This window comes from Pongo pygmaeus, chromosome 6, assembly GCF_028885625.2.
Source record: "Pongo pygmaeus isolate AG05252 chromosome 6, NHGRI_mPonPyg2-v2.0_pri, whole genome shotgun sequence".
NCBI classification, from domain to species: Eukaryota; Metazoa; Chordata; class Mammalia; order Primates; family Hominidae; genus Pongo; species Pongo pygmaeus.
Genome location: NC_072379.2, coordinates 110,502,274 through 110,529,539, shown reverse-complemented (window position 1 = coordinate 110,529,539; position 27,266 = coordinate 110,502,274). Strand labels below are relative to the sequence as shown.

The following is a 27,266-nucleotide window of genomic DNA, read 5'->3' as shown; positions in this document are numbered from 1 at the left end:
AGAGGCGATATAGGAAAATTTAAAAGGGAGTGTAGGAAGAAATGGAGCACTACTGAAGTGTCTCTTGAGATAGTCTCTTCCCTGCTAACACACCCTTTTTAAATGGCTAGAACTTATTTTGATTAAAAAGGGAAAAAAACCTCCTGAATTCTATTCCTGAGCCCTAAAATATAAAGTCTTTCCTTCTTATTTCTGTTTCACTGGATATTCTTTGGTCTAAAATGTCTGGTTATCTCACTTTGGCTGTTAAGCGTCCCACTTCATCACTGTACTCCCTGATGATTATAAATGTTCATAAGAAAGAAATATGAATGGAAAACAACCTTTTCCTTCACACCTGCTGAAAGTCATTCATTCATTTATGTTAGGATTTACTGAGTGCCAGCTGCTTGCCAGGCACCGTACTTTATGCTGATGATGTGAAGACCTGGTCCCTGGCCTCAGGCAATGTAGTCATTGGGATCTACTCTTTGATAGGAGCTGCTATTTTAACTGCTCCTCCTCTTCTACTGGCTCAGGTGATGCTCAGGCACTTTAGCTAGTGCCTGCCTCCTCTCAACATAGTTGATAATTGCCGGAGGCCACAGCTCAGGTGATGCTCAGGCACTTTAGCTAGTGCCTGCCTCCTCTCAACATAGTTGATAATTGCCAGAGGCCACAGCTTCTCTCTTTTAGTTTGACAAATAACTGCTTAAATAGCCTCGGAGTGTACCCCATCGTCTGTCTCCCAGTCCAATATGGTCCTTGCTGTTCTCCCATATTTCTACCTTATACCTTAAGCACCTATGGGCATGCACATGCCTGACTGTTCCCTGAGGTGAGTTTAAAAAGCATGAAATCAGGTTGATATCCTTCCCCCATCTATGTAATATATAAAGGTTAATAGGTTATCAGATAAGCATTTGATCCTGTTTACTTGGATATTCCCAGCCATGACAGGTTAAGATCGACGTCTCCAACATCGAAATGAATGAAGGTATTTTTGTTAGACTTGACACTTTATCAGTGTGATTTTTTGCTGAGAGTGAAATGCAACCGCAGAAATAGTTTTGAAACATCGGCCCACTCAGCCTAACAATTTGGGCCCTAGTGTGAGGAGGTCACTGCTTCCAAGTTAAATTGTCTTTGGAAGCTAGAAAACAAGAGTATAATTTCTCACACTTCCGGTGGGCCAGGAAAGCAGGATCTTAAAAAGACAAATAAGGCTTGTGGAATCCTCTTAGGCTGGGGGTGATCAGAAACTCACTGGCATGTTATCTTAAAAAATAGCACTCCACCAACATCTACCTGCTGGCACATCCAAGTATTCTCCCCTGACCCAGAGAAACATTGCTGGGTAAACTGTTTCCTAGAAACCAAGAACTGGCTGGGCACAGTGGCTCATGCCTGTAATCCCAGCACTTTGGGAGGCCAAGGTGGACAGATCATTTGAGGTCAGGGGTTCAAGACGAGCCTGGCCAACATGGTGAAACCCGGCCTCTACTAAAAATACAAAAATTAGCTGGGCGTGGTGGTGCATACTTGAATCCCAGCTGCTTAGGAGGCTGAGGCAGAAGAATCCACTTGAACCCAGGAGGGAGGCAGAGGTTGCAGTGAGCCAAGCCACTGCACACCAGCCTGGGTGACAAAGCAAGACTCTGTCTCAAAAAAAAGAAAACAAAGAAACCAAGAACTGACCAAAGTTCAAGGTGTAAGACTGTCATCTTGAGAGTTGTGGGCTGTTGTTTTTACATTTTTTCAAAACAGGAAAAAAAAAATACCTTGGCCTTTCTAGAAATTCTCCTAAGGCACATATTGACATAAGCCATGTTCTTCTCATGGGTCAGAAAATTGGCTTGATAAATCCATAAGGTGTGCATAGCAGTGGGGAGGCATTGTCTCCATCCCTCCTTCCCACCCCGTTTTGCCTGCAGCCCAATGATATTGCATCCAGCTGTTTACGTGGTCACTGGGAAAGAAATCCCAATGAGCAGTTTTACAGTATTGACCATGGCAGTCACACTGCCAGGCACTTGGTTGGCCAGAGTCCTTTTCTCCAATATTTGTGTTCACCCATTTGGAGGCATTACCAGAAACAGCAGGGCTGTGGAATATGTCCAGATTGAGTGTTGTTTCTCTCTTAAGCTTTGAAAAGGGTGGCAGTGTTGATCTGCAGATTTAGTAAAATTATTATACAGCAGATTGACAGGAAAATGTGAGAACTGATGGGAAAAGAAGCCTCCTCATGATACAGTTAAGCGTTGGATTTGTTGGCATTTAATTGAGAATTACACCGATTCTACATTCTGCACATTTTCCCCTGTATTTTAGAGATCTCATCAAAGTGCTCAAATGGTACGTGGACCGGATCACAGAAGCAGAGCGGCAAGAGCATATCCAGGAGGTGCTGAAGGTGATAACATGCTGTTGATAACAGCAGAGTCTAACAAAGCTGTTGCATGCTGATGCTTAAACTAATTGGTTCCTCTACACAGACAGTAATGGGTGATGATATATTACTTACATTCCAATTCAAGGATCTTAATCAGTTTGTGACTGCTTGAGAGCTGATGAAATTTGAAGGGGGCTTTGCCAGGGTAGTCTACCGGAAACTGTTCAGGATTGAATCCTTGTTCCTCTGGGCTGGAGAGCACTTGAAGTGAAGTCTAAGATGAGCAGGAGAGGGAGGGTTTATGGGAGAAGTCTATATAGGGGCAGTTAAGCTTAGAAGTTCCTGGCTCTTGCTTCCACCAACCTGACAGAGACCATCGGAGAACCATTTATGTTAAATTTTAAGAGCAAATAGGGTGGCTTAGCAGGGATTATAATGAGGAAACCTGAGGCTTTACCGGGTCTTGTGGCTTAACACTGCCCACATCGCTGGGCACTATATGCTCAGTTGTCTGTGGAGATACTAATCCCTTACTTGCAAACATGTTGAAAAAGAGTACAAATTCTTAAAGGAATTGTCCAGTAACAGCCCTGGTAGTCTTCTGATTCCTGTTGTTGAGGACCATCCTATTTGGTGTCAGTAGATTTAAGTAGACAATGTATACATTTTATAAAATAGCATTTTGTGAATTATATATTTGTAATTTGGGGCTGATTGAAGGTAAAATGCTAAGTGGCAAGAGTACTACCTGTCAAAACAAAATTATTTTTTAAAAAACAGTTATCTTTTTGTTGACTAAATTTAAAAAACATCTGAGGGTGGAAAATACTTAGTGTTCATCATACTCCAGAATGATAAAATGTTGTTTTTTTTTTAATTATTTTTTTTAGACGGAATTTCGCTCTTGTTGGCCAGGCTGGAGTGCAATGGTGCACTCTGCTTGCCACAACCTCCGCCTCCCAGGTTCAAGTGATTCTCCTGCCTCAGCCTCCCAAGTATCTGGGATTACAGGCATGGGCCACTATGCCTGGCCAATTTTGTATTTTTGGTAGAAATGGGGTTTCTCCATGTTGGTCAGGCTGGTCTCGAACTCCTGACTTCAGGTGATCCACCCGCCTCGGCCTCCCAAAGTGCTGGGATTACAGGCATGAGCCACCGCACCCGGCTAAAGTGTTTTTAAATTTTCTATACGTTTCTCTCATTAGATATCAGAGAAAAGTGGCTGTTCCCCCTAAAAGTAAATACTGTTCAAAAAAGCCTCATAAGGCCTTGGTGTCTGCATGAATAATATATAAGTTTAATGCCATACCATGGTTTTTATGCTGTGTCATTGCTAAATAAATACTCTTTGTCTCCTTTGAAAGTAACTTTAAAAAATTGTATTTTGAAGGCACAAGAATACATTTTTAAGTATATAGTTCAATCTCGAAGGCTGTTTTCCCTTGCCACTGGTGGGCAAAACGAAGAGGAATTCCGCTGCTGCATTCAGGAGCTTCTCATGTCAGTCCGTTTCTTTCTTTCGCAAGAGAGCAAAGGGTCTGGAGCATTATCTCAGTCACAGGTAATTTCTTTTCATCTATGCTGAATAGAAGAAAATGATAAGTGCAGTTTATTTATTTTTACACAGCAGCGTAATCAAATGTTTTCTCCATCAGAAGTCAATAGCTCCAGTTTATATTTGTAGCTTAACCAGCTTTATGAGTAGACTTTTAAAATTCCCCTACCTTCTGCGTACCAGCTGAGCAGAAGTGGGTTGCCTTTCCCTTCTCTCTCTGCATGGAGAGGCTATTGGTTTGCATCAGCTTCATTTCCAGTTACCAGAACACATACTGACGATTGGACATGCTGTCACCACCAGCCCTGGGGAAGGAATTTCACTAGAGCCAATCTCTTGCAGTTCTTTTCCTCAAGCCTCTCACTGCATTTTAATCTGTCAACTTGAGAATCATTATATTGGACTCAGCTAAGCTGCATGTTGTTTTGTTTTATTGAACTTGACCCTAATCATCCTGGGACTGATCTTTTAAGACCAGTGCAGAGCTGCTGCTGCCGCCAAACTCTATTACTGGAAGTAGCCCCACATGTTTTTTTTAAGAACAGGATCCATCTACTTCCCAAATAGCATGGCCTTGAATATGTTCCATGAGGTAATTCTGAATATTTTCCCTATACTTTTTGTATACTTTTAATTCTAATGACTTGGTTAAAAACCTGTCGGAAGGGGAAGCAGCCTCTTACCATGCCCTAGAGGTTAGAGAAACTTGTAATCATTGAGAACTGGGACATAAAAAGGGAGATTAGGAGACAAAATTAGATCCTTAACAGTATCGTTGTGATTTGGTACTATGTGATGTTCAGAAAGCAAAACACCAGGAATGCACCAGCCCTCGGATAATGTGCTGTATTTTTCTGACTCTTGAGAGGTCTATTCTTGTGCTTCTCTTCTTTTTACAGGTGGACTCATCTTCCATCTGGGCAAGGATACAACTCAGGCTCTTTTAAATGTCATTTTGGCCTTTGCAGTCAAGAGTACAATCACTGCACTATGGGAACTTGCCAGAGACCTCAGTGTCAAGTTGCCCACTATTAGCTAAACCCTGCTGACAGCACTTGATATTTGAGCAGGATAATCCACCAGGCTAACCATGCATTCCTTCAGATCAGAGTTCTTAGAAGTTTACAGTCTCTACCAAAGTAATTCAGAATTTGAGTTTTCACCCTGAGATTTTTCTTTTTACCCTTTATCAGTTACAGAGATGAAACTTGCCTAACTCACACCTGAAAAATATTTTCTGACTCTTAAGAGTAACTGTACGGCATGGTTTCTTCTTAGGGATTCAGGAGACTTTTTTTACCTTAGTTGTACCACTGGATCCTGGAGGTCCCCCTAAGGTGGCTTGGGCCACCGGGGTACAGCAGAGTGGAGCAGCTCTGCTCTCACCTCTTCAACACACTGACTCCCACTGCTCTTGATTCTCTGAGCTCTATCCCACAGCAAATGTTAGAAACAACTTCAGCACCTTCAAAGAATCATATTTGATATTTTTTGCTCTCAGCTTTTAATCAAGAGATAATATGTAAATGTGTCCATAAAGTTTCTGAATATCTTTGTAAACTCTACAAAATAACATTCTCTGTTATTTTGTGCAGTATCACTTACCTGTATATTTTGATGTGATAATTTATGTTTAGTTTGATGCTAAGAAAAAATCCATATAAAATGATAAAATGGTTAGTTTTCTTTGCTAAGCAATGAGAACTTTGTCTCTCTGTATTTGGGGAAGACAAGAAATGCCACACACCTCTGTCCGTACCAGGTTCCCTTTTGATCCCATGCTCTCTTTGGAGAGGCAGTGCCACTAATTCAATGGATCTGATGTGTTAGTTTTCTATTGCTGTGTAACAAATGACCATAAGCTTAATGGCTTTAAACAACACTCATTTATTAGCCCACAGTTGTATAGGTCAGAATTCCAGGCAGGCTTGGTTGGGTCCTTTCCTTAGGATCTCCTAAAGCCAAAATCAAAGTGTTAGCTTTCATGTGTTATCTGGAGGCCTGGAAATGAATTTGCTTTCATGATCTTTTATGCTATTGGCAGAAATATTTCTTTGTTTTCAGAAGACTAACGTCCGAATTTCCTTGATGGCAGTCAGCCGGTGGGGGGAGGTGCTGTCAGCTGCCAGAGGCCACTTGCAGTCCTTCGCACATGGCTGCTCCTTCCTCAAATCCAGCAACAATATGTCAGATCCTCCTCATGCTTTGAATCTCTCTCACTACTTCTCCTGCTACCAGCCGGAGAAAACTGTTTTAAGAGCTCATGTGATTGGGTGAGGCCCACCTGGATAAATCTCCATATTTTAAGGTCAATTGATGAGTAATCTTGATTACATCTGCAAAATCTCTTTTGCCATGTGACATTATGTAATCACAGGAACACCACCAGGGGAGAGGATCATGGGAGTCATCTTAGAGTCCTGCCTGCCACATTTACAGCCAACTAAAATTTGGCTCTGAATTGGTCCGAGCTTTACTATTAAGCTGCCTTATAGGCAGAAATCTGGTTTCCTTGCTCCATTTTGCATTTTTTCCATGTGGGCTACAACTCAGGGCAAACCCTGTCTTCTAGAGGCCATCCCCACAGTCCTTTGGGTTGGATTGATGGGAAGCTGCCCCGCCGATGTATCCATCCTGGTCCTACTGGGGAGGTTCATTCAGTCCTCCTGCCCCAAATGCAACTTGCTAATGACTGTTCTTGTTAGCCCTGTCCTGGAAGGACTAAGGGCTAACCCACCTGGTGCAGCAGTGGTTCTTAGCTTTCCATTTCATGGACACACACCCCCTAACCCAAGATCCCTAAAAGAAGAAGAATGTCAGAAGGAATAGAGGCCCCAAACCCTGCTAGACAATTCCCAATAGTTATCTTTCCCTGTGTGTCCTGGCTACCAGGAAGGTCAAAACTAAATTGTACTTTTATTTTTACTTGCAGTAAAAACTCTCAGCTTGCCGTGGCACAGCTGTCTTCCTCCCCTCATCACAAGATACTTGTTCTTTATCCTTTTTAATCATCCTGTTCTATGTGTATCTTACACTGTAGGCACATTCAGATGCCTTTTTGAAGTCAAGACATGTAAATAAAGAAATAATGGATAAATTAAGGGATACCTGAGGAAAATCAACTTAGTTGACTTTTCAATAATCAGAAAGCTGGGCTCATTTTATTTAACTTCATCAGTATGACTCAGCTCTCTGCAGGGTGACGTGAAGGTTATATAAATACAGGCTGTAACAGAGAATATCAAGTTATTAACTTTAAATATATTTAAGTAAATCTATAATTTTTAAGAGCCGAGGGCCATCGCTGTTGACTTATAGCATCTGGAGTATTTTGATGGCGCTGGCATCAAAAACAGATCTTGGCTCTTGTAGATATTTTTGCTGCTGCTGTATAAATAAATACTAAAATTCTTAAATTTGAGTTTGAGTGAGTCTGTGTTTGAATCATCAGCACATGTAAACGCGACCTACTTTCTGATGGAGCCAGATCTCATTGGTACGCCAACTAGCACTTGAATTTTAGCATGTTAGAAACATGTGCCTCCTTCCCTGACTAGGTACAGTTGAAGCTAGTTGACTCTTCTTTCATTGCCCTCCTTTTATGGAATTTTAAAAGGCTGACTTTGTTTGTTTTGATGTACAATCCTAGCCCAATTTTTTAAGTATGCCCTTTGAGATTTGATATGAGCATCTTTTTTCCCCATAAAAAATGATGATCGGTTTTTTTTTATTTACATAAAAATTTTGTTCTTAGTCTGTACACACAGTTCTTGGTTTAAAATAGATCTTGAAGCAACCCAGGGGGTTCTTGTAATGATATTTTTGTTTTACAAGAGATGAAACTAAAGCCTAAATGATGAAACTAAAGGGTGCTCAAATAACTTTCCAAAGTCACAGAGTTGATTGGAAGCAAAGCTAATACTATATATAACTTAGGTCTTTGATGCCCTGTCCTGTGTTTTTTCTTAAATCAGAAATGGAGTGCTTTGGAGGAATTAATGTGTTTGGTTTCTTAAACGTGAATGAGATTTAAGTGAGCATTTCAGAAAGCTTCTTCCAAAAGGAATGAATATAACTGACTACAGTCCAGGTCTTGGTTGAGCATTCTTTCTATTCAGTTGTGATGCACTTCACTGATTCTGTGAGGTTTTTGTCAATCCTTTTGCTAATGTCAGTGATTTTCCAAAATTTCCCAGTTTTTATTATGCTGCTGCTTTGTACTTTTCAAAAACTGTCCTATTCTGCTGCACTTTTTAAAAATTTACCTTTTAGCTTTAGGTAACAGAAACATTTCATACTTGTATTCCTACTATTCGAAAGTACTTGCCACGGTCCTTAAACTCACTGACGTTTTGCAGCATATTTCTCATGGCGTATCTGGGAGTTGATTTAAATGTCTTCTTCTTTTTAAGGCTGTGTTTCTGAGCTCTTTCCCTGCCGTGTACTCAGAACTCTTGAAGCTCTTTGATGTCCGGGAAGTAGCCAACTTGGTCCAGGACACCCTGGGCAGTCTGCCGACCATCCTGCATGTGGATGATTCCCTGCAGGCCATCAAACTGCAGTGCATTGGCAAAACCGTGGAAAGCCAGCTTTATACCAACCCAGGTAGGGTGCTGAGTCTCTTGGAGGGTGCTGAGTCTCTTGGAGGAAATTGTGCCTCTGAAAAGCCATTTTGTACATCTTGTAGCCATTGGTCAGCAGATGCAATTAAAAACAAAAAACTAAAAGGCATTTTCTCAAAACCATTGTTTATTTGGATGGTAAATGTATTTAGTAGTCAAAACAAAAGTATGACAATTAAAACTTTATTTCTGGAAAGAGTGAAAACTAATGATTACATTATTGCTTTTTATGTTTAATGGGATTTAACACTCCTTCAGAGATGCTTACAGGTGCCTGATAGGATCCTTATTTGTCTCTTTTGTTTTTAAAAGTTTTTCATCAATTTACGTTCTGAAGCTGTATGAAACTTTGTATTATTGTTGTTTTTTACTTTACCCCAAGAACAAGTGGTCAGTGACTCAAATTAATTTTGTTATAATAACTGTTAGTAAGTTCCATTGCCTCTTGTTTTCTTCTGTTTTTTTTTCCCAAAGAAATAACAGAGTGAGTACTAACCTCATTTTAAAGTTTATTTTAAGAAATTTTAATCAGCATCCCAAGTAAAAAACTTATTAAAATAGATTCCATTAATAATTATTTTCCCTGACAGGCATGGTGGCTCACACCTGTAATCCCAGCACTTTGGGAGGCCAAGGCGGCCAGATCACTTGAGGTCAGGAGTTGAAGACCAGCCTGGCCAACATGGTGAAACCCCATCTCTACCAAAAATACGAAAAAATTACCCGAGTGTGTTGGGAGGTGCCTGTAATCCCATCTACTCGGGAGGCTGATGCGGGAGATTCGCTTGAACCTGGGAGGCAGAGGTTGCAGTGAGCCGAGATGGCACCACTGCACTCCAGCCTGGACAACAGAGCAAGACTCTGTCTCAAAAAAAAAGAATGATTTTCCCATATGAATGTGTGTGTATGTATGATTTTTTGAAATAGTTTTGTATATAGTAAACAATTTTTTACGTATTTTCTTGTAAAATATTTTATACATACATTTAAGAATAGAACATAATAATGGCAAATCATTAACAAATCTTAACATTTCTACTTATTTGCTTTAGTTTTTTTTTCTTTTTTGAGACGGAGTCTCGTTCTGTTGCCCAGGCTGGAGTGCAGTGACGCGATCTTGGCTCACTGCAACCTCTGCCTCCCAGGTTCAGGCGATTGTCCTGCCTTAGCCTCCTGAGTAGCTGGGATTACAGGCGCACACCACCACACCCAGCTAATTTTTGTATTTTTAGTAGAGGCGGGGTTTCACCATGTTGGTCAGGCTGCTCTTGAACTCCTGACCTTGTAATCTGCCCACCTCGGCCTCCAAAGTGCTGGAATTACAGGCATGAGTCACCGCACCCGGCCTTGCTTTAGATTTTCTAATAAGAAATTCATCACAGATATACTCAAGGTCCTCCTGTCTAGGCTCCCACTTCCTTCAGAGAAATTTCCGCTATCAGAGATTATGGTTCCTATTTTCTATTCCTTTATTACATAGCTTTAAAAATATATTGTATGATTTTTTTCTTCTTTACAAATTTTTAAATCATTTCATCTTTAAATGATAACACTACATTGTATGTCACTCTTTGGAGTGTTTTTATTTTTATTAATATTATACTTTTTTTTTTTTTTGAGACGGAGTCTTGCTTAGCCACCCAGGCTGGAGTGCAGTGGCACGATCTCAGCTCACTGCAACCACCATCTACCAGGTTCAGACGATTCTCCCATCTCAGCCTCCTGAGTAGATGGGATTACAGTCACCCACCATCATGCCTGGCTAATTTTTGTATTTTGGTAGAGACGGGGTTTCACCATGTTGGCCAGGCTGGTCTCGAACTCCTGACCTCAGGTGATCCGCCCACCTCAGCCTCCCAAGGTGCTAGGATTACAGGCGTGAGCCACCACACCTGGCCTAATATTATACTTTTATATTTTTCCATGCCACTAGATATAGCTCTATTTCATTATTTTTTACTGTTGTATGATATTCCACTGTATGAACATATCACAGTTAATTTATTTTTTCTCCTGTTGAAGGAGTTTTGAGATATTTCTAATTATTTTTTCTGAAATAGCACTTCAAACAATGTAAAAGAAAGTTCAACCTTCCGATTTCTCCCAATAAAAACATATCCTGGAGAAAAGATATTTCTTGTAGTGGTTTTCCGACTCTGCTGCTCAGAGTCCTAAGGGTTCTGTGCAGTGACTCAGGAATCTCTCCGGGGTTGGGAACAGGTACTGTGCAGGGGATGTAGGTCCCAACGGAGCACCCTACTTTAACTCAAACACCAACCCTGCTTTCACCACACTAAGAAAAGTTCACTCCTGTCTCAGAGGAATTGCTGATTTCTGCCTTATTTCTCCCACACTGACCAGATAATTCTTTGTTAAGTTAAAGTCTTGCACTAAAAGAGCAAGACAGTCATCAAAATTGTTTTCAAATGTAAGGAAAATATTATGGGGGTTTGTGTTCATTGCCTCTGAGCAATGTAATCTGTCTTTGGGCCCAGTTCCTTGTTGGTTCCTGATGCTCCATAGACAATAGAGAAATCAGGACTAGAAGGATACACAGAGAAGAACCTGCTGTGATGCAGGATAAAGAACGTTGGGTTCCGTGGGAATTGATGAGAGTGTGTACTATGGTAAGGGATGGAAGGACTCATGAGACCCAAGAAATGTTGACCCTGCAGGGTCTGTGCCAGTGCCCTGGAAGAGAGGCTCAGGGCCAGTAGAGGGAAACCGGTAATTGAATATGGTGGCATGGAAAAGGAAGAGAAGAAGAGGAAACCCTGTCTGCTCATGTTGTGTGGGAAGCTCACCATGGAGGATGATTATGGAGAAGCAACAGTGGCTCATGATCAACAGAATCCTTAGCACGTGCAGATGTTCAACAGAGAAAGGGCTTGTGTCACTGCTGCAGCAGGATGTGGCTTGGCTTGGTGTTTCCTAACTCATCATTGAAGAAAACAGAGACTGTGATGTATAGATGGGCTGGGCAGAACACATCAAGAAGGAGCCCATCTTCATGGGGAAAACTAGGAAGTATCCCTGAGAGCCTTCCAGGGCTCAGAGTACCTTCTGTTTAAATCACATGTGACTACACAATACTGCTAGGGAAACATGGAAAGTGCTTCTAGTGACTTTGGCATTCTAAATCAGAAACTGTGGACTTAGGGGACTGATGGGCATATTTATGTTGTCTAGTTGAAAGAGGAGATGTTGGAAGGAAAAGAAGATGTGAAATGCAAACAGCAGGCTCCACAGACAGTGTCAGAGAACAGGACGTGGTATCTTGGGTTGTGGTTAACTGGAGAGTGTGATCCTCACAAGGGCCTTGGTACATCTCACAAAAATAGGCTGATTCTGTCTGACTGGAGGGGAAAGAAGAGGGACAATATAAAACTGTATAACTAAAGAACTATAATAAAAGAGGGCCCAGTAGTCCACTCAAAACAAAAGGTAAAAGGGTTAAGCCTAACACTTCCGACCTTTCATTTAAAAAATTAACACACACAGGCTGGGCGCGGTGGCTCACGCCTGTAATCCCAGCACTTTGGGAGGCCGAGTCGGGCAGATCACGAGGTCATGAGATTGAGACCATCCTGGCTAACACAGTGAAACTTCCATCTCTACTGAAAATACAAAAAATTAGCTGGGCGTGGTGGCGGGCACCTGTAGTCCCAGCTACTCGGGAGGCTTCGGCAGGAGAATGGCCTGAACCCGGGAGGCGGAGCTTGCAGTGAGCCGAGATCATGCCACTGCACTCCAGCCTGGGCAACAGAGCGAGACTCCATCTCAAAAAAAAAAAAAAAATTAACACACACGTACACAATTTTTACAACAGCAAAAGGATTTTTTGGGGGGATGGGGAACTTGGGATTGAATGCCCTAGGTTTATATCTTATTTTCCCAGAGATAACTGTATCCAAATGACAAAGGATGGGTAAAAAAAAAAAAAATTCTTTTATTATAAAACAATAGCATCACCAAAATATGGAAATAAGACTCATTTTAGATACAGTTATGGTATAGTCACTTCTCATTGCTGCTGTGACAATAATCGCAAACTTAGTGACTTAAAACAACACAAACTTCTTATCCTACTGGTCCATAGGGTGGAAGTCCAAATTGTTCTCAATGGGCTGAAATTAAGATATTACCAGCATCTCTACAAAAAATGAACAAAAAATAGTCAGGTGTGGTGGTGCATATTTGTGGTCCCCGCTACTCAGCAGGCTGAGGTGGGAGGATCACTTGAGCCCAGGGGGTTGAGAATACAGTAACCCATGATCGCACCACTGCACTCCCACCTGTCTGACAGATGGAGACCCTGTCTCAAAAAAAGGGGGGAGCAAAGAGTACAGTTGGCTCACATTTTAAGAAAATGAATTTCAAAAGCTTTTCAGACCTTAGATGTTACAAGCCCATCAAGACATCTAGGAAGTTCTAAAAGTTGACATTTTATTAGAATCCTGTATTAGTCAGATTTCTCCAGAGAAACAGAACCAATAGGGTGTGTGTGTATATACATGGAGGAAGGAAGGAAGGAAAGGAAGGGAAATAAGGAGGAAGGAAAGAAGGAAAGGAGTCATAAGGAAATGGTTTACATGATTATAGAGGCTGAGAAATCTCATATCTCCAGTATGCTGGAGACCCATAAGAGCTGATGATATAGTTTCAGTCTGAGACCAAAGGCCTGAGAAGCAGGAGAGACAATGGTATAAGTTACAGTTCAAGTCCAAGTCCAAATGCAAGAGAAGACCATTGTCCTAGCTCAAAGACCATCAGGAAGAGAGAGCATATTCTCCATTACTCAGCCTTTTCTTCTATTCAGGCCTTCAACAGAGTGGATGAGGCTCACCCCATTGGGGAGGACAGTTCGCTTAATTCTGTCCAACAATTCCAGCGTGATTCTCCTGCAGAAACTTCCTTACAGACACACCCAGAAAAATGTTTAACCAACTATCTGGACACCCCATGGCTCAGACAAGTTGACACATTAAAATTAACCATCACGAATCCCAAGGAGAAAAAAGCAGAGGAGGCATGCCAAGGAACAAGCATGGCTGCAGAATAGTCATGGTTGAGCTTAGAGTAGAAATTAACACATAGAGAAGACAGAAAGAAGGACATATGTGAATGTCACTCCCAAAGAAGGGAATGAAATGTTGTCATGGGAAGATTCAAGCCAGGTTGCATTGAGGGTCTCTGGGCAGCCTCACAGCTGGACAGAGCAGGCAGGAGGACTGAATCACCCTCTTAGTCACACCCCCAAGGTCAAATTCTAGAACATCTGACCAAACCTGAAGGACACAGATAACATTTAGAATCTAAATAGATTGGTATTTAATTCCTAAATAATCTGGGGTCCAGGTGGATTTATTTAAAGCATTAAAAATCAGCAACTCATTTTTCCCTTTCTCCCCCAAATTTTATTCTTCCTATTTGCTGAAGACCATGAATAGAAGAGTCTAAATAGTTTTGGAGAAGACAGCTTTGGCAGTGACAAAGGGTAGATTTGATGCGGAGAGATTGTTGGGGAAGGAGGAAGTGTAGAGGGTAGCCGAGAGACATAGTTTAGGGCATGGTAGCGAGATGTCAGGAACAGGGTCTCCCGGACTTTGCAAGGTCAGATTCTGCTAGAGCTGTGGGTTTTACATTCACTTTGCATTTGTCACCATTGCTTGGTACTTGATGATTTGTTTAACAGATGGCTGGAGTTAATGCTGAGCTATTTTCTTGCTGAAAAATAGCTATATATGTTTCTACTTTGGAAGAATTGAACAGTTTATCAGGCAAGTCCCAGCACAGATAATAGAAGTATAAAGACCTAAAGGCACTGATCATGTACCATTGATGAGAAGCTTGCTGGTACAACTTGCTTTTGCCTACAAGCTAAAAAATCAGGTGTTTTAGGGTAGGAATTTTTTAAAGTAGTCAAGAGTAATTGGTTTTCTTTTTGGCAGAAACTCCCCAGTCCCCATTAAGAATTTTGTGGATTTTATACAAAACTGCAATAAAGAAATTAAGGGAAGGAAAGAGAAAGGTAGACTATTAGACTATTTTTAAAGTATACTCTAAGAATTAATGCCCTCCCCAACATTTTAGGCCATAATATAAAGAAACGATGTTTGATAGGTTTTTCTATTAATTTGATAACTTCAGGAATAAAATCCTACTATGGTTGATGGGTGCCTAGTAGCTTTTATATCTGAGAACTGTAAAGTGTAGTTTAGTGTTGGGTTTTATTGCATTGCAAGTGATTAAATTTCTTTTATTCTTAAAAATGACATTTGTTTAGGACCTTTCTGCTAGCCAGGGCTTGCAAAATAGAGAGTCCTTATAAAGAATAAAGTTGCATAAATAAGGGCTTCTTTTTTCTCTAGAAGCAGAGTAATAATGCAGGACCATTGGAAAAAATGTACAGACCTTCGTTTTTTTAAATATGGAATTTGTGATGATCCAATATAAAAGTATATTTTCAAAAACTACCTAGGACCTCAAGAAAGCCTTTGGCTAAAAATCATTAGTGTTCTGTTCCTTCAGTCTCAATCCCTTTATCTCCCCCCCCCCCCCCCACTTCCCCCTTACCTGTATTCCCCTCTGGCTCCCTCTCCCAGGCTTTTCCAAAAGGAAAAAACCTCAGGGGTGAAGGCCTTTCCAGGTGTTCTTCATCATCAGGGAGCTCTGAAAGCACTTGCTGAAAGTTTAACAGTTTCCACAGTTTTTCAGACTCTTTTCTTGGATTTTATGAAAGATTTGCCCACATAATGATTTTGGGTTTTCCGTTTTTGTTGTTGTTCTTAAAGGTTAAACAGCTATAACCATGTTTAAGTGGATGTTCTTAATGAAGAACCTAGAAAGATGTATCTTTGAAAAATAGTTTCTACATCTGTCTCTAGACAGGGCAAAGATAAAATTAATAGTTTTAGGTAACACCTCACCCTGGACATAGAACTTAAGATGAAAAATATGCCTCACTGAAATCATAGTTGCCCCTAGGTTTTAACTGTGGGTTTTGAAAACAAATGTAAACTCACATATTTTGGGAGTCACAAGACTCCCTTTCAACTTAGTTCTCTTACTATGTTTCTGAACTTCTCAATGCTGATTGACAGTATAACAGCACATTACTGGGGAAAGGGTGACACCTGTATCATTTCATTTCTTACACGTCGCTCATCCACATTTGCACAGATTTTCAGAGGGATGGGGAGCATGTGTGTCACAGGCAGCTGCTGTGGCTTGCAAGGTAGTGGGAATCACTGTCTCCCCGTGCTCAGAGCAAGCACCAGCAGATGGAGTCATTGTAAACCAGACTGATAATGGGCCTCCTCACTCTTCCTGTTTAAGCTGTGTTTAAACCTGAAGACAGAAATGCCAGGCTCTATTTCAGTAGCCTGTAATATCCAGTAGAACTCATGATGGAGTCCATTCATTCAACAAATATTTATTATGGGCAGACTCCACAGTATTATATTAGAAATATATTATGATGGAAATACTATAACAAATTGAACCAATAGAGTCCCTGTCCTCTGTCTGTTTACAGTAAAGCACAAAAGTAGATGTCGAACAAATAATTATAATATGATAAAGCAGCATTTGTGATGGGGCAAGTTTCCAGGGTACCATGTAGCAGGGAGATCTGAGCAAATCTTGGGGCTCATTCCACCTGCTTAGCCTCAGTTAGTGCCGTCCATGTGCTGACCCAACTCTCACATTTATATTTCTAGGCCAGATCTCTCCTCGGGGCTCCAAACTTGAGTATCCAACTGTGCTCTTAACATCTCTCATGGATATCTCACAGGCTTCTTAAACTCAGCATGTCTAAAATGGAAATCTCAACTTTTTTCTCTCTGAGCTTAGTCTTCCCTGGCTCAGTAGGTGGCAGCACCATCCACCTAGAAGCCTCAGAGTCGTTCCCTTCTCCCTTTTGCCCTTTGTGTGTCCCTGGCCAAGACACCTCACATGCCTCTGTAGCTTCTCCACACCCCCACTGCCTCCTCTCTAATCCAGCTGCACTTGCTCTGAGCTGCCTCTGTCCTTTCTCTCCTTGTTTACTGTATTTCCTTTCACCTACCCATCTATTAGCCAAAGTTACCTTTAGAAACATACCAGATGATGTCACTCCCAGCTCCTACTCACATCCCGGTTCTATTTTATTAGGGCACACGCTCCGGAATTGATCTTCCAGGCCCTGTGATGTGGCCCCATCCGCCTGCCTCATCTCATCTCCTTGCTACTTTTCTCTGTTTGGAATCCACTTTCTTCAGCTCCTGCCCAATAGAGTTAATTCCCACTTATCCTTCATGGTTTAGTCTCTCATATTCTCAAGAAATCTTGCTGCCCTACCCACTCAGTTATCACTTTTATAGTACACTGTGTTTTGCTTCTTGAATTACCTAGCACAATTATAATGAAATAGAGAATTGGGTATTTCATTGATTAACGTCTGTTTCCCTCCTCTACCCCAGATGGGAAACCCCAGAGGCCAGGGACTTTATTTGCCTTGATCACAATGATATCTTCAGCTTCCCTAATAGTGCCTGGTGCAAAGTAGGTGCTTAATAGATGTTTCAAGAACACTAGATACTGACTGAGTCATGGGTTAGGGATCGGGATACAGTAACAAAAGCTACTGAATAGCCGGGTGCAGTCACTCACGCCTGTAATCCCAGCACTTTGGGAAGCCAAGGCAGGTGGATCACCTGAGGTCAGGTGTTTGAGACTAGCCTGGCCAACATGGTAGAACCCTATCTCTACTAATGTAGCAGGACGAGCCACAGACAGAACTCCTCAGACACCGAGTTAAAGAAGGAAAGGCCTTATTCGGCTGGGAGCATCGGCAAGACTCACTTCTCAAAAACTGAGCTCCCCGAGTGAGCAATTCCTGTCCCTCTTAAGGGTTACAACTCTAATGGGGTCCGTGTGAGAGGGTCGTGATTGATTGAGCAAGCAGGGGACTGCATGCACCAGTAATTAGAACGGAGCAGAACAGGACAGGGATTTTCACAGTGCTTTTCCATACAATGTCTGTAACCTATAGATAACATAACCGATTAGGTCAGGGGTCAATCTTTAACTACCAGGCCCAGGGTGTGGCACTGGGCTGTCTGCCTGTGGATTTCATTTCTGCCTTTTAATTTTCATTTCTTCTTTCTTTGGAGGCAGAAATTGGGCATAAGACAATGTGAGGGGTGGTCTCCTCCCTTAGTAAAAATACAAAAATTAGCCAGGCACAGTGGACTGCATCTGTAGCCCCAGCTAGTCCGGAGGCTGAGGCCGGAGAATAACTTGAACCTGCGAGGAGGTTGCAGTGAGACGAGATCATGCCACTGTACTCCAGCCTGGGCGACAGAGCAAGACTAAGTCTAAAGCAAACAAAACAAACAAAAAAAAGCTACTGAATAAATGATATGTATTAAAAAAAATCTTATTGGAAAAGCAACTTTTTGAGCTAAGGATGAGCATGAATATGACAATAAAACAATGTGTGGCAGGGTGGCTGTGTAGGAGTCCCAGGCCAGGAGGTGGCACAACTACCAAAAGTAAGATGTACACAGTACATGTGTCTTGCTTTAGGAAGGATGCCTGAGGTAGAGGCATTCAGGGTGGGATTAAAACCAGTGGGTGGGATCTGGGAGCTTAATGCAGGGATCATCCGCAGCCCTCCACTGTTGCTTTCCTCTGTGATCCTGACATTGTCGGCATGAGAACGTAGCCCACTGAATCTGCAGTCTTGTCCTCTCTGAGTTCTTGTTGTCTGTATTCCAGTGTCTGAAAAGCTTGTTTGCAGGTTTTGCGACTGGCTGTGACTTTGGCAGTTCAATTCCTGGTGGCTTTGATCACAGAGGCCCATCCCAGCTCTGATGTCAGGCTTTCTTTAGTCAGCAGCTCTACTACATGCAAAGCTGTGCTGCCGTGTGTCCTTCTGCCTCCCTTGTTTACAATCTCCCCGTACTGAGGCCGCCCCTCTGCAGTGCCCATATCCAGCCCGTGCTAGAGCCCAGTTTGTGGAATGTAACGGCCAACCCTTGTGTGTTGCCATGGGACTCACAGACCTCGCTCTCTTGGTGACCGATGCTGACTTCAAGGATCCCTGTCTAAAGCTTGTTGATAGAGGAGGCAAAAGTATGACTCCTCAAAATTAACCTAAAGGAGGAAATCTACCTAGCTTCCCTTGTTCCTTCCTAGTCCCGTGTCCAGTGGGGATTACTGATGGGAGCTGGCTGTATATGCACTCAAGTGTAGACCAAAAAAGTAAACGAGGGTCACTCCTTATACACTCAAGGAGACATACAACACAGTGAGCATTATCTGAGATGTGGAATATGAGTGCATCAGCCCTTTCAAAGAGAGAACCTGCACGGCAGATTCTGTTGTTAAATGCATGGAAAGTTAGTGAATGTTCAACTTGGAATGTTTTATGGGGGGTCTTATTTGATGGGCCTGGTTGTTTTCTTTTAAAGGGAAAAATTAGCATATCAACCAGTCAGCTTGTTTGGCATTTACCCACCCATTCTATCAATTGCATTGGCTGGCATTGCCCAAGTAATGGAGAAAAAGCAAATCTGCAAGCTGGGTTGTTATGTATTTCTTTTTATACATGCCACACACAAATTATTTGTCCACCTTACTTACTTTTTTGCAGTTGATATTTTCTTAACAATTGGCTGCAAATTGAATTTTTAGAAATCAAATCCCTCTAGCTAAAGGAACATACCGGATAAGCTTTATCTTCCTTTCTAATTAAACATTACTAGGCAATGACTACTGGCACTTAAATTTTCAGGTTTTTTTTTTTTTTTTTTTCCTGGTTCTTTTTATCAAGTAATTGATTTGTAAATAAGTATTTAAGTTCCCTGGTGAGGCTTACTGTTTAAAGAAGGCTTGCAATGAATTATTTTACAAGTTTAGATTTGAATATTCTGTATTTGTTTTCTTAATGTATAGAATGCCTGTGCCTTATGTTGTCTGTTTTGATGCTAGACCTGGTTATTTTGGTAACCCAGTGGCAGGCATCAAAAGAAATAGGAGACTCTGGCTGAGCATGGTGGCTCACGCCTGTAATCCTAGCACTTTGGAAGGCCGAGACGGTTGAATTGCCTGAGCTCAGGAGTTCAAGACCAGCCTGGGGAATATGGTGAAACCCCGTCTCTACTAAAAATACAAAAAATTAGCTGGGCATGGCGGCATATGCCTGTAATCCCAGCTACTCAGGAGGCTGAGACAGGAGAATCACTGAAACCCAGGAGGCGGAAGTGCAGTGAGCCGAGATCGTGCCATTGCACTCCAGCCTGGATGACAGAGTGAGACTCTGTCTCAAGAAAAAAAAAAGAAGGAAGGAGAGAGAGACTTTGACAGTTGTGGATGCTTTATTTGCACTCCTTATCACTTTTAGTAGCATACAGAATCACTTTTATCTATAGATATGGGATAAAATTGAAAGAGGAAGAAAGGAGAATAACACTTACATAGCACTCATTGCATTCCAAGCACTACTAGCTAATATGATCTGTAAAACAATCCCAGGAGGAGTTACCGTTGCTTTTCATCCTTTCACAGATGAAAAGACTGAGGGTAGTATTTCACAGAACTGGAATTCTAATCTAAGCAGTCTAATTCTTGGGTCCTCAAGTAGAAAGAAGGCAACAAATAGGGATCTTAAACAGGGTCAGTGGTGCAAGTCAAGTAGAATTTTTAATTTTGATCAAATGTAATTTATCACCTATCTTTGGTAGTTTGAAGTTTTGTACCTGTTTAAGAAATCTGTATCTAACTCCGGGTCACCAGGATTTTCTTCTATGTTTTCTTTCAGAACTTTTTTTTTTTTTTTTCGAGACGGAGTCTCGCTCTGTCTCCCAGGCTGGAGTGCAGTGGCGCAATCTTGGATCACTGCAACCTCTGCCTCCCAGGTTCAAGCGATTCTCCTGCCTCAGCCTCCCTAGTAGCTGGGACTACAGGCACGTGCCACCACGCCCGGCTAATTTTTTGTATTTTTAGTAGAGACGGGGTTTCATCGTGTTAGCCAGGACGGGCTCGATCTCCTGACCTTGTGATCCACCCGCCTCAGCCTCCCAAAGTGCTGGGATTACAGGTGTGAGCCACCGCGCCCGGCTTTTTCAGAACTTTTATACCTTTAGCCTTTGCATTTAGGTCTATGATCTATACCAAGTTAAATTTTGCATTTGGTGTAAGGTAAGGATAGAGGGTTTTTGTTTTTGTTTTTAACATATGTGTATCCAATTGTTCTAGCACCATTTGTTGAAAAAAACTATTGTTTCTCTGTTGAATTACCTCGGCATCTGTTAAAGAAAAAAATATTTAATGGCATTTGCTGAGGATGGTAAGTGTTACACGCATCCATGTGAAGAGACCACCAAACAGGCTTTGTGTGAGCAATAAAGCTTTTTAATCACCTAGGTGCAGGTGGACTGAGTCCGAAAAAGGAGACAGCAAAGGGAGATGGGTGGGGCAGTTTTATGGGATTTGGGTAGGTAATGGAAAATTACAGTTAAAGGGGGTTGTTCTCTTGCGGACAGGGGCAGGGGTCACAAGGTGCTGGGTGGGAAGCTTCTGAGACTCATTGTCCAGGAGAAGGAATGTCACAAGGTCAATTGATCAGTTAGGGTGGGGCAGGAACAAATCACAATGGTGGAATGTCATCAGTTAAGGCAGGAACTGGCTAATTCCACTTCTTCTGTGGTTCTTCAGTTGCTTCAGGCCGTCTGTATATATATGTGCAGGTCACAGGGGGTATGATGGGTTAGCTTGGGCTCTGAGGACAGTAAGTCAGGCTTTTTTCAAGGTGAGGGTCATGGTGATAGGTGTGGTGATGGCTGCAAAGGGATTTTGCAATAGGAGAGAAAGATTGGGCTGAATTTCTAATATAGCATGGGTAAGTGGGACTTTATAGCCAAGGAACAGAGTTGGGGTGGGTAGACAGGAAATTATTAAGAGGAAACATTAAAGATAAGGGTGGGAGGTGGGGGCAGGGAGTGTGCAGATTCTGGTTAAACTGACCTAACAGGATTCTTGCTGAGGACAGGGCAAGGTGATCAGACATCACCTGGGGATGGTGGAGGATGAGGAACTCAATCAGATGTCAAGGGTGTTATCAACTTTATATTAATATATTTTTGGAATTGATTTGCTAAAGTTTTGAAAAGGGTTTTTGTATACAAAAAGCAATTTTTTTAAGGTATAAGCTCACAGGTTTAAGAGAATGGAAGAAGAGATACAATGCATAAGAAATAGCAATTTTTACAAGGCTGGGTGGCAGTTGACTTGCAGACAAGACAAGGCTGAAATGTGGGCATGGTGTGTGTGGAGTTAGGGTAGAGCCAAGGAGCAAACTAATTTATTCCACAGAACCTCAGAAGACTCAGGTAGGCTTCAGAAAGGATCAGGAATTGAAAATATCAGGTAGCTCTGAAGGTGAAATTGATTCATCTTCATAGGCATTGCACCCTTCATCTTCAGAGAAACTGATCAGCCCAAGAGAAACCATCTCAGATACTGAACTCTGGGGACCCCTGCTCCAGTGGAACACCTAACTTCCCCATCCTGCAGTGATGCTTCATTAGTTCACAAGCTTGCCTAGGCATACAGAGATTTTGTGATTTCCAGTTAGCATTTTAGTGCCTTACTTGTAAAGATGAATGGACAATGAAGGATCATCAGATATTGGAGAAAAGCCCCTCGTGAAAAGCAGAAGCCAAAATAAATAAAGAAAAAAGTAATCCCAGCACTTTGGGAGGCCGAGGCGGGTGGATCACCTGAGGTCAGGAGTTCAAGACCAGCCTGGCCAACATAGTGAAACCCTGTCTCTACTAAAAATACAAAAACTAACTGGGTGTGATGGCACGTGCATGTAGTCCCAGCTACTGGGGAGGTTGAGGCAGGAAAACACTTGAACCCAGGAGGCAGAGGTTGCAGTGAGCCAAGATTGCACCACTGCACCCCAGCCTGGGCAATAGAGCGAGACTCCATCTCAAAAAAAAAAAAAAAAAGTAACTAGGAAGAAAAAAATAGTTCAGGGAGCAAAACTGTTACCAGAATAGGGGTCTTGAGTGTGAGATGTTCAGGTCCTTGGCCTTCTGAACAAAGAATTCGTGCACATGTACCCTAAAACTTAAAGTATAATAATAAGAAAATTAAAAAAAAAAAGAATTTGGCAAAACACACAAAGTAACAAAGGAATGAAAAACAGGAACCAAGCAGCAAAAACGGGAATTTATTAAAGTGAGAAAGCACTCCACAGGATGGGAGTCAGCCCAATCAAGCAACTCTAGGGCCGGGTTACAAAGTCTTCTGGGTTTGAAGTACTTCTTTTGAGGTCCTTTATCTGGATGAAGGATTTGATCTGTGGCTAATTAAAGGCTGAGGTAAATTGGCACCCTATGCAGATGAAGGGATGGTCAATGGTCCCTGGTTGGCCTGTGGCCAATCCAGAGCACTTTCCCTTTCCATCTGAGAGGTGGTGGAAGGGGGAGGGTTGTAGGGAGGGGAGCCTTTAATACTTGTTACTCAGACTTTGGGAGATGGGGGGTTTTTCCTTTTGGTTCAGCTTTTGGAAGTTTGCATTAATAGGCCTTAAGTTCCCTGCCCCCAGACTCAGGTGTTTTCCCTTTTTATCCAGCTTTGGGAAGTCAGCATGAATTGGCCTTAGAGTCCCTGCCCCAGACCATGGTGTTTTTCCTCGATTCAGCTTTAGGAAGTCAGCACAAATTGGCCTTAGATTCCCTGCTTCCAGACCCTATTTTCCTGCCTCAAAACAAATTTTAAAAAATATCTGATTGCCTCAGGGAGAGAAGAGAATGCATCTGTGAAACAAGAATGGGAAGCTCTGAAAAGAGAACATTCAGAGAAATAAACAGGAATGGCTGCATAATGAAAATACAAGACCTGTTGTTCAAAAGTTAAGAATTTCAAGGTGGCAGTAGCATCGCTTTCACCAAGCATGGGGTCCTTCTGAGCACAGGGACCTGTGTGGCTTCTCAGGTTACACAGCCACAACACTGGCCCTGGGAGGGAGAAAGCTCTTGGAAATAAAATATCTGATAGCATAAATAATAAAACTGAATACATGATTTGGAAGATAAGGTATGGAAATTACCAGGAAGTTGAACAAAAAGAGGGGAAACATCCTAGAAAAGCAGAAGATAGCTCAAGAGATTCAATGTAAATGTGGTTGAATTTACAGACAAAGGATAGAAGAAAATAATCCTAGAAATAATTCAAGGCAAATTCCCAGAACTGAAGAACACAAGTTTATAGATTGAAAGGGTCAAGGCGAGTTACATAATCATGAAATTTTGAATTACCAGGGATAATTTCCCAAAAGTTTTCAAAGAGAGAAAAAAACAAGCAAAAATCCAGTCATATACAAAGGTTTGGAAATCAGAACAGCAGCAAAACCATAATGTTAACTTAGCCAGAAATTGTGATATAACCATTTTGAGAGGCTTCGGGAGGAAAGGGAGTGTATTAGTCCATTTTCGTGCTGCTGATAAAGACATACTCAAGACTGGGTAAGTTATAAAGAAAAAGTGGTTTAATGGACTCGCAGTTCCATGTTGCTGAGAAGGCCTCACAATCATGGCAGAAGGTGAAAGGCACATCTTACATGGTGGCAGAGAAGAGAGAATGAAGCCAAGTGAAAAGGGAAACCCCTTAAAAAACCATCAGATCTTGTGAGACATATTCACTACCACAAGGACAGTATACGGGGAACTACCCCCATGATTCAATTATCTCCCACCAAGTCCCTCCCACAGGGAATTATGGGAATGATGGGAACAATTCAAGATGAAATTTGGGTGGAGACACAGCCAAACTATATCAAGGGGGAAAAAAAATACCAAGTCCTCATCTACCATAGTAGAAAGTCAGTAGGCGATCTATCTTAACGAAAATTCAGGAAACAGCAAGAGAAGCGTGTAATTTAGAAATTTAGAGGTAAAACAAACAATTTTAAAAAGATATCTATTTCATGTAAAAGTGTCAAAGGCCTCCTGAGGTAGGAATTGTGCATTAGGGAAAGGAACTGCTGTTTTTCAATATAAACCTTGTAGAACTAATACCTTTGTAACTACATGTGTTAATAATTTAACAACTAAAATTGAATTAAAAGTAGATAAGGATTTGCCCTAGGTATTGCGTGGGACTCCAGCAGATGTGACACTAATGACTCTTCTCTCTTCAGATTCCCGATACATTCTTCTGCCTGTCGTGTTACATCACCTCCACATTCACTTGCAAGAACAGAAGGACCTGATCATGTGTGCACGTATCCTTAGCAACGTATTTTGTCTCATCAAGAAAAATAGCTCAGTAAGTAAATACAGGTCATAGTATATAGTTCCCTTCAAATGGCTTCTGGAAATAAACTTGTAATGGTCTACAAAGAAACCGCACTAAAGAGGAAGCCTCTGAGACTCACTTTTATTTCCAGCTGGGCTGGACTTTTTGCTTCTCTTTGGAAGGAATTTTTTTAACCTTGTGGGATTCTGTAACCCCAAATAACCTGGGTTCCCCAAACTTGTATTTCAAGGAAGAACTGCATACTGAGTGAGAAAAATGAGAAATCTCAAAGCCTCCCACGTGTGTCTTTAATCTTGATATGATGACTGCTCTCTGGCAAGAATAAATTACTGCTTGCAACATGAAGTCGTTTTTGATCCATTCTGTGAAAGGCCACTTCATGATACTCAGAACTTGGCTATGGTCCTTGGGCCGGGTCCCCTGGAAATTGCAGAAGCAAAGGACAGCCCCAGGAGATTAGGGGTATCTTACAATATAACCATTACTTGGCCCCACCAGTGATCTCCAAATTGTTATGGATTTGGGGATTCCTATCAATGTGCCTGACTCTTGATGCAATGCAATTGCATTAGAGAATGCACTGCAAAATGAGAAGAATCACATGCTTGCTTATAAATAGGACAACTCAGAGTATTTGTGTTCATGGCTCAGGGGTCTGGTGTGAAATCCACATATGGAGAATATCCTGTTCCACTTCTGCCAATATGCAACTGTTAAGTAACCATTTTGCTCATTGGTAACAGGTTTTATGGAGCAGAGTTTGGCAATGAGTGCCAAGAATCCTGTTTCTCTGCTTCTCTATTACCTTTATGCTACAGTTTCCCCAATTTGTCACTTACGATCAGCTTCTGAAGATCAGTGAGATGGGATGGGACCTCAGTGGAGTTGTTGGAGATAGAGCCCCAGTAGCGTGGGAACAGAGTTGGCAGTTGAGAGAAAAAAGCTAGAAATTCTGCCTCTGGAAGTGTAATAAGAGGAACCTGCATGGAACAAAGCAGTTGACTTTTTCCCACCCCCATGATCCGGGCCCCAAAGGTGATCTGGAACTGAATAGAACAGTGGTGACAGAAGGCATGAATTCAGTTTTAAACCCCCCTCTATAAAATTCTATAAAGAATAATTATGCTATGCCTAGTTAGAATCTTTTTCCAAATTATAATTGCTGAGAGTAAAATGTAAGTTAGATAGTTCACTGCACAAAACCAAAAACAGCAGAAGAGAAGTAAAAAGAAATCACCTCCACAACTTCTGCTCTGTAAGACATTCAGAGCAGAAACCAAGTCGCTGGAGGGAAAACCTTGGTAGTTTTCTTGCAAGTGTAAGAAAATTTATCATAAAATCCTAGCCAAAAAGCTCTTTCAAACTCGTACTTTCTAAAAGTATTTTTTACAAAGAGTGATCTCCTTGGTTAGGAGCATTTGTACATAGAGTTTTGTTTTGTGCAGGTGTAATAAGAACCCAACTCCACGTACAGTCAGTGCAGAGCAATTTGGGTTTCTCTTTCAAGTCCTGGGGCGTAGATACTATTAACTTTGCATCAGGAAAGCAGTTTCCACGTGGCCACTGACCTTAGATCCACTCTGTAGCTAAGGGTATTTGTCTGGGCTAAACACTATTTCCTAATATTTACGTGCAAAGATTTTTAAAAATCATTTTTTATAGGAATAGTCATTTGTACTTAAAGTTTTGGAAAATGACCGATGTAACTCTAATATTGAGAAAAGTAAATGTAAGCACAGTCTAGAACCAAGGAATCATAGGCCAAGAACCAAGATGGACTTGCAGTGAAGATTCAGGCTCAGGGAGGCAAACTGACTTGCCTGAGGTCACACACCCTGTTGGGAGCCTAGCTGGTGTTCTGAGTTAGTCTGGTGTGCCTTCATGATATCACCCACCTTTTTACTTGTATCTCAGGTATCCATTGCACCACTGAGTTGTGTACTCTTGGGTAAGCCATTAACTTCTCTGTGCCTTTGTTTACTGTAAAAGGAGATCATTCACTTAGGTGAAATCCATGCCTCAAGTTCTCTGACTCTTTGATTTCCCCTTTTCTGTTAGATTGAAATGCATGTTAAACCCCAGTTTCCTGAACATATTATTTTTTTTTCTCTTAAGGAAAAATCTGTGCTGGAGGAAATAGATGTGATAGTGGCCAGCTTGCTGGATATCCTGCTGAGGACCATATTGGAGATCACCAGCCGACCTCAGCCATCCAGCTCAGCAATGCGGTTCCAGTTCCAGGATGTCACTGTAAGATCATAGAGCAGATGGCACATGGAACAGGGCCTGGTTATGCTTCAGTCACGTTGCAGGTGGCTTGATGTTATAATCTGGAAAATCTGGCCTTAGGAGAGTAACCCATGAGCATTTCAAAATCATATGAGGTTACCTTAATTTTACAAGG

The 27,266-nt window shown here is 41.7% G+C and overlaps 1 protein-coding gene across 5 annotated transcripts in view; it reads left to right on the top strand.

Annotated features, from left to right (window-relative positions):
• The window catches only part of DOCK4 (dedicator of cytokinesis 4), a 485,830-nt gene that overhangs the window by 335,251 nt on the left and 123,313 nt on the right, over positions 1–27,266 (top strand). For all 5 annotated transcript variants that reach the window (XM_054494462.2, XM_063667735.1, XM_063667733.1 and 2 more), the window contains exons 21-25: positions 2,311–2,392; positions 3,762–3,932; positions 8,339–8,531; positions 24,744–24,871; positions 26,978–27,112. In XM_054494462.2, the coding sequence (XP_054350437.1) occupies positions 2,311–2,392; positions 3,762–3,932; positions 8,339–8,531; positions 24,744–24,871; positions 26,978–27,112 (709 nt within the window). The remainder of the gene's footprint in view (positions 1–2,310; positions 2,393–3,761; positions 3,933–8,338; positions 8,532–24,743; positions 24,872–26,977; positions 27,113–27,266) is intronic.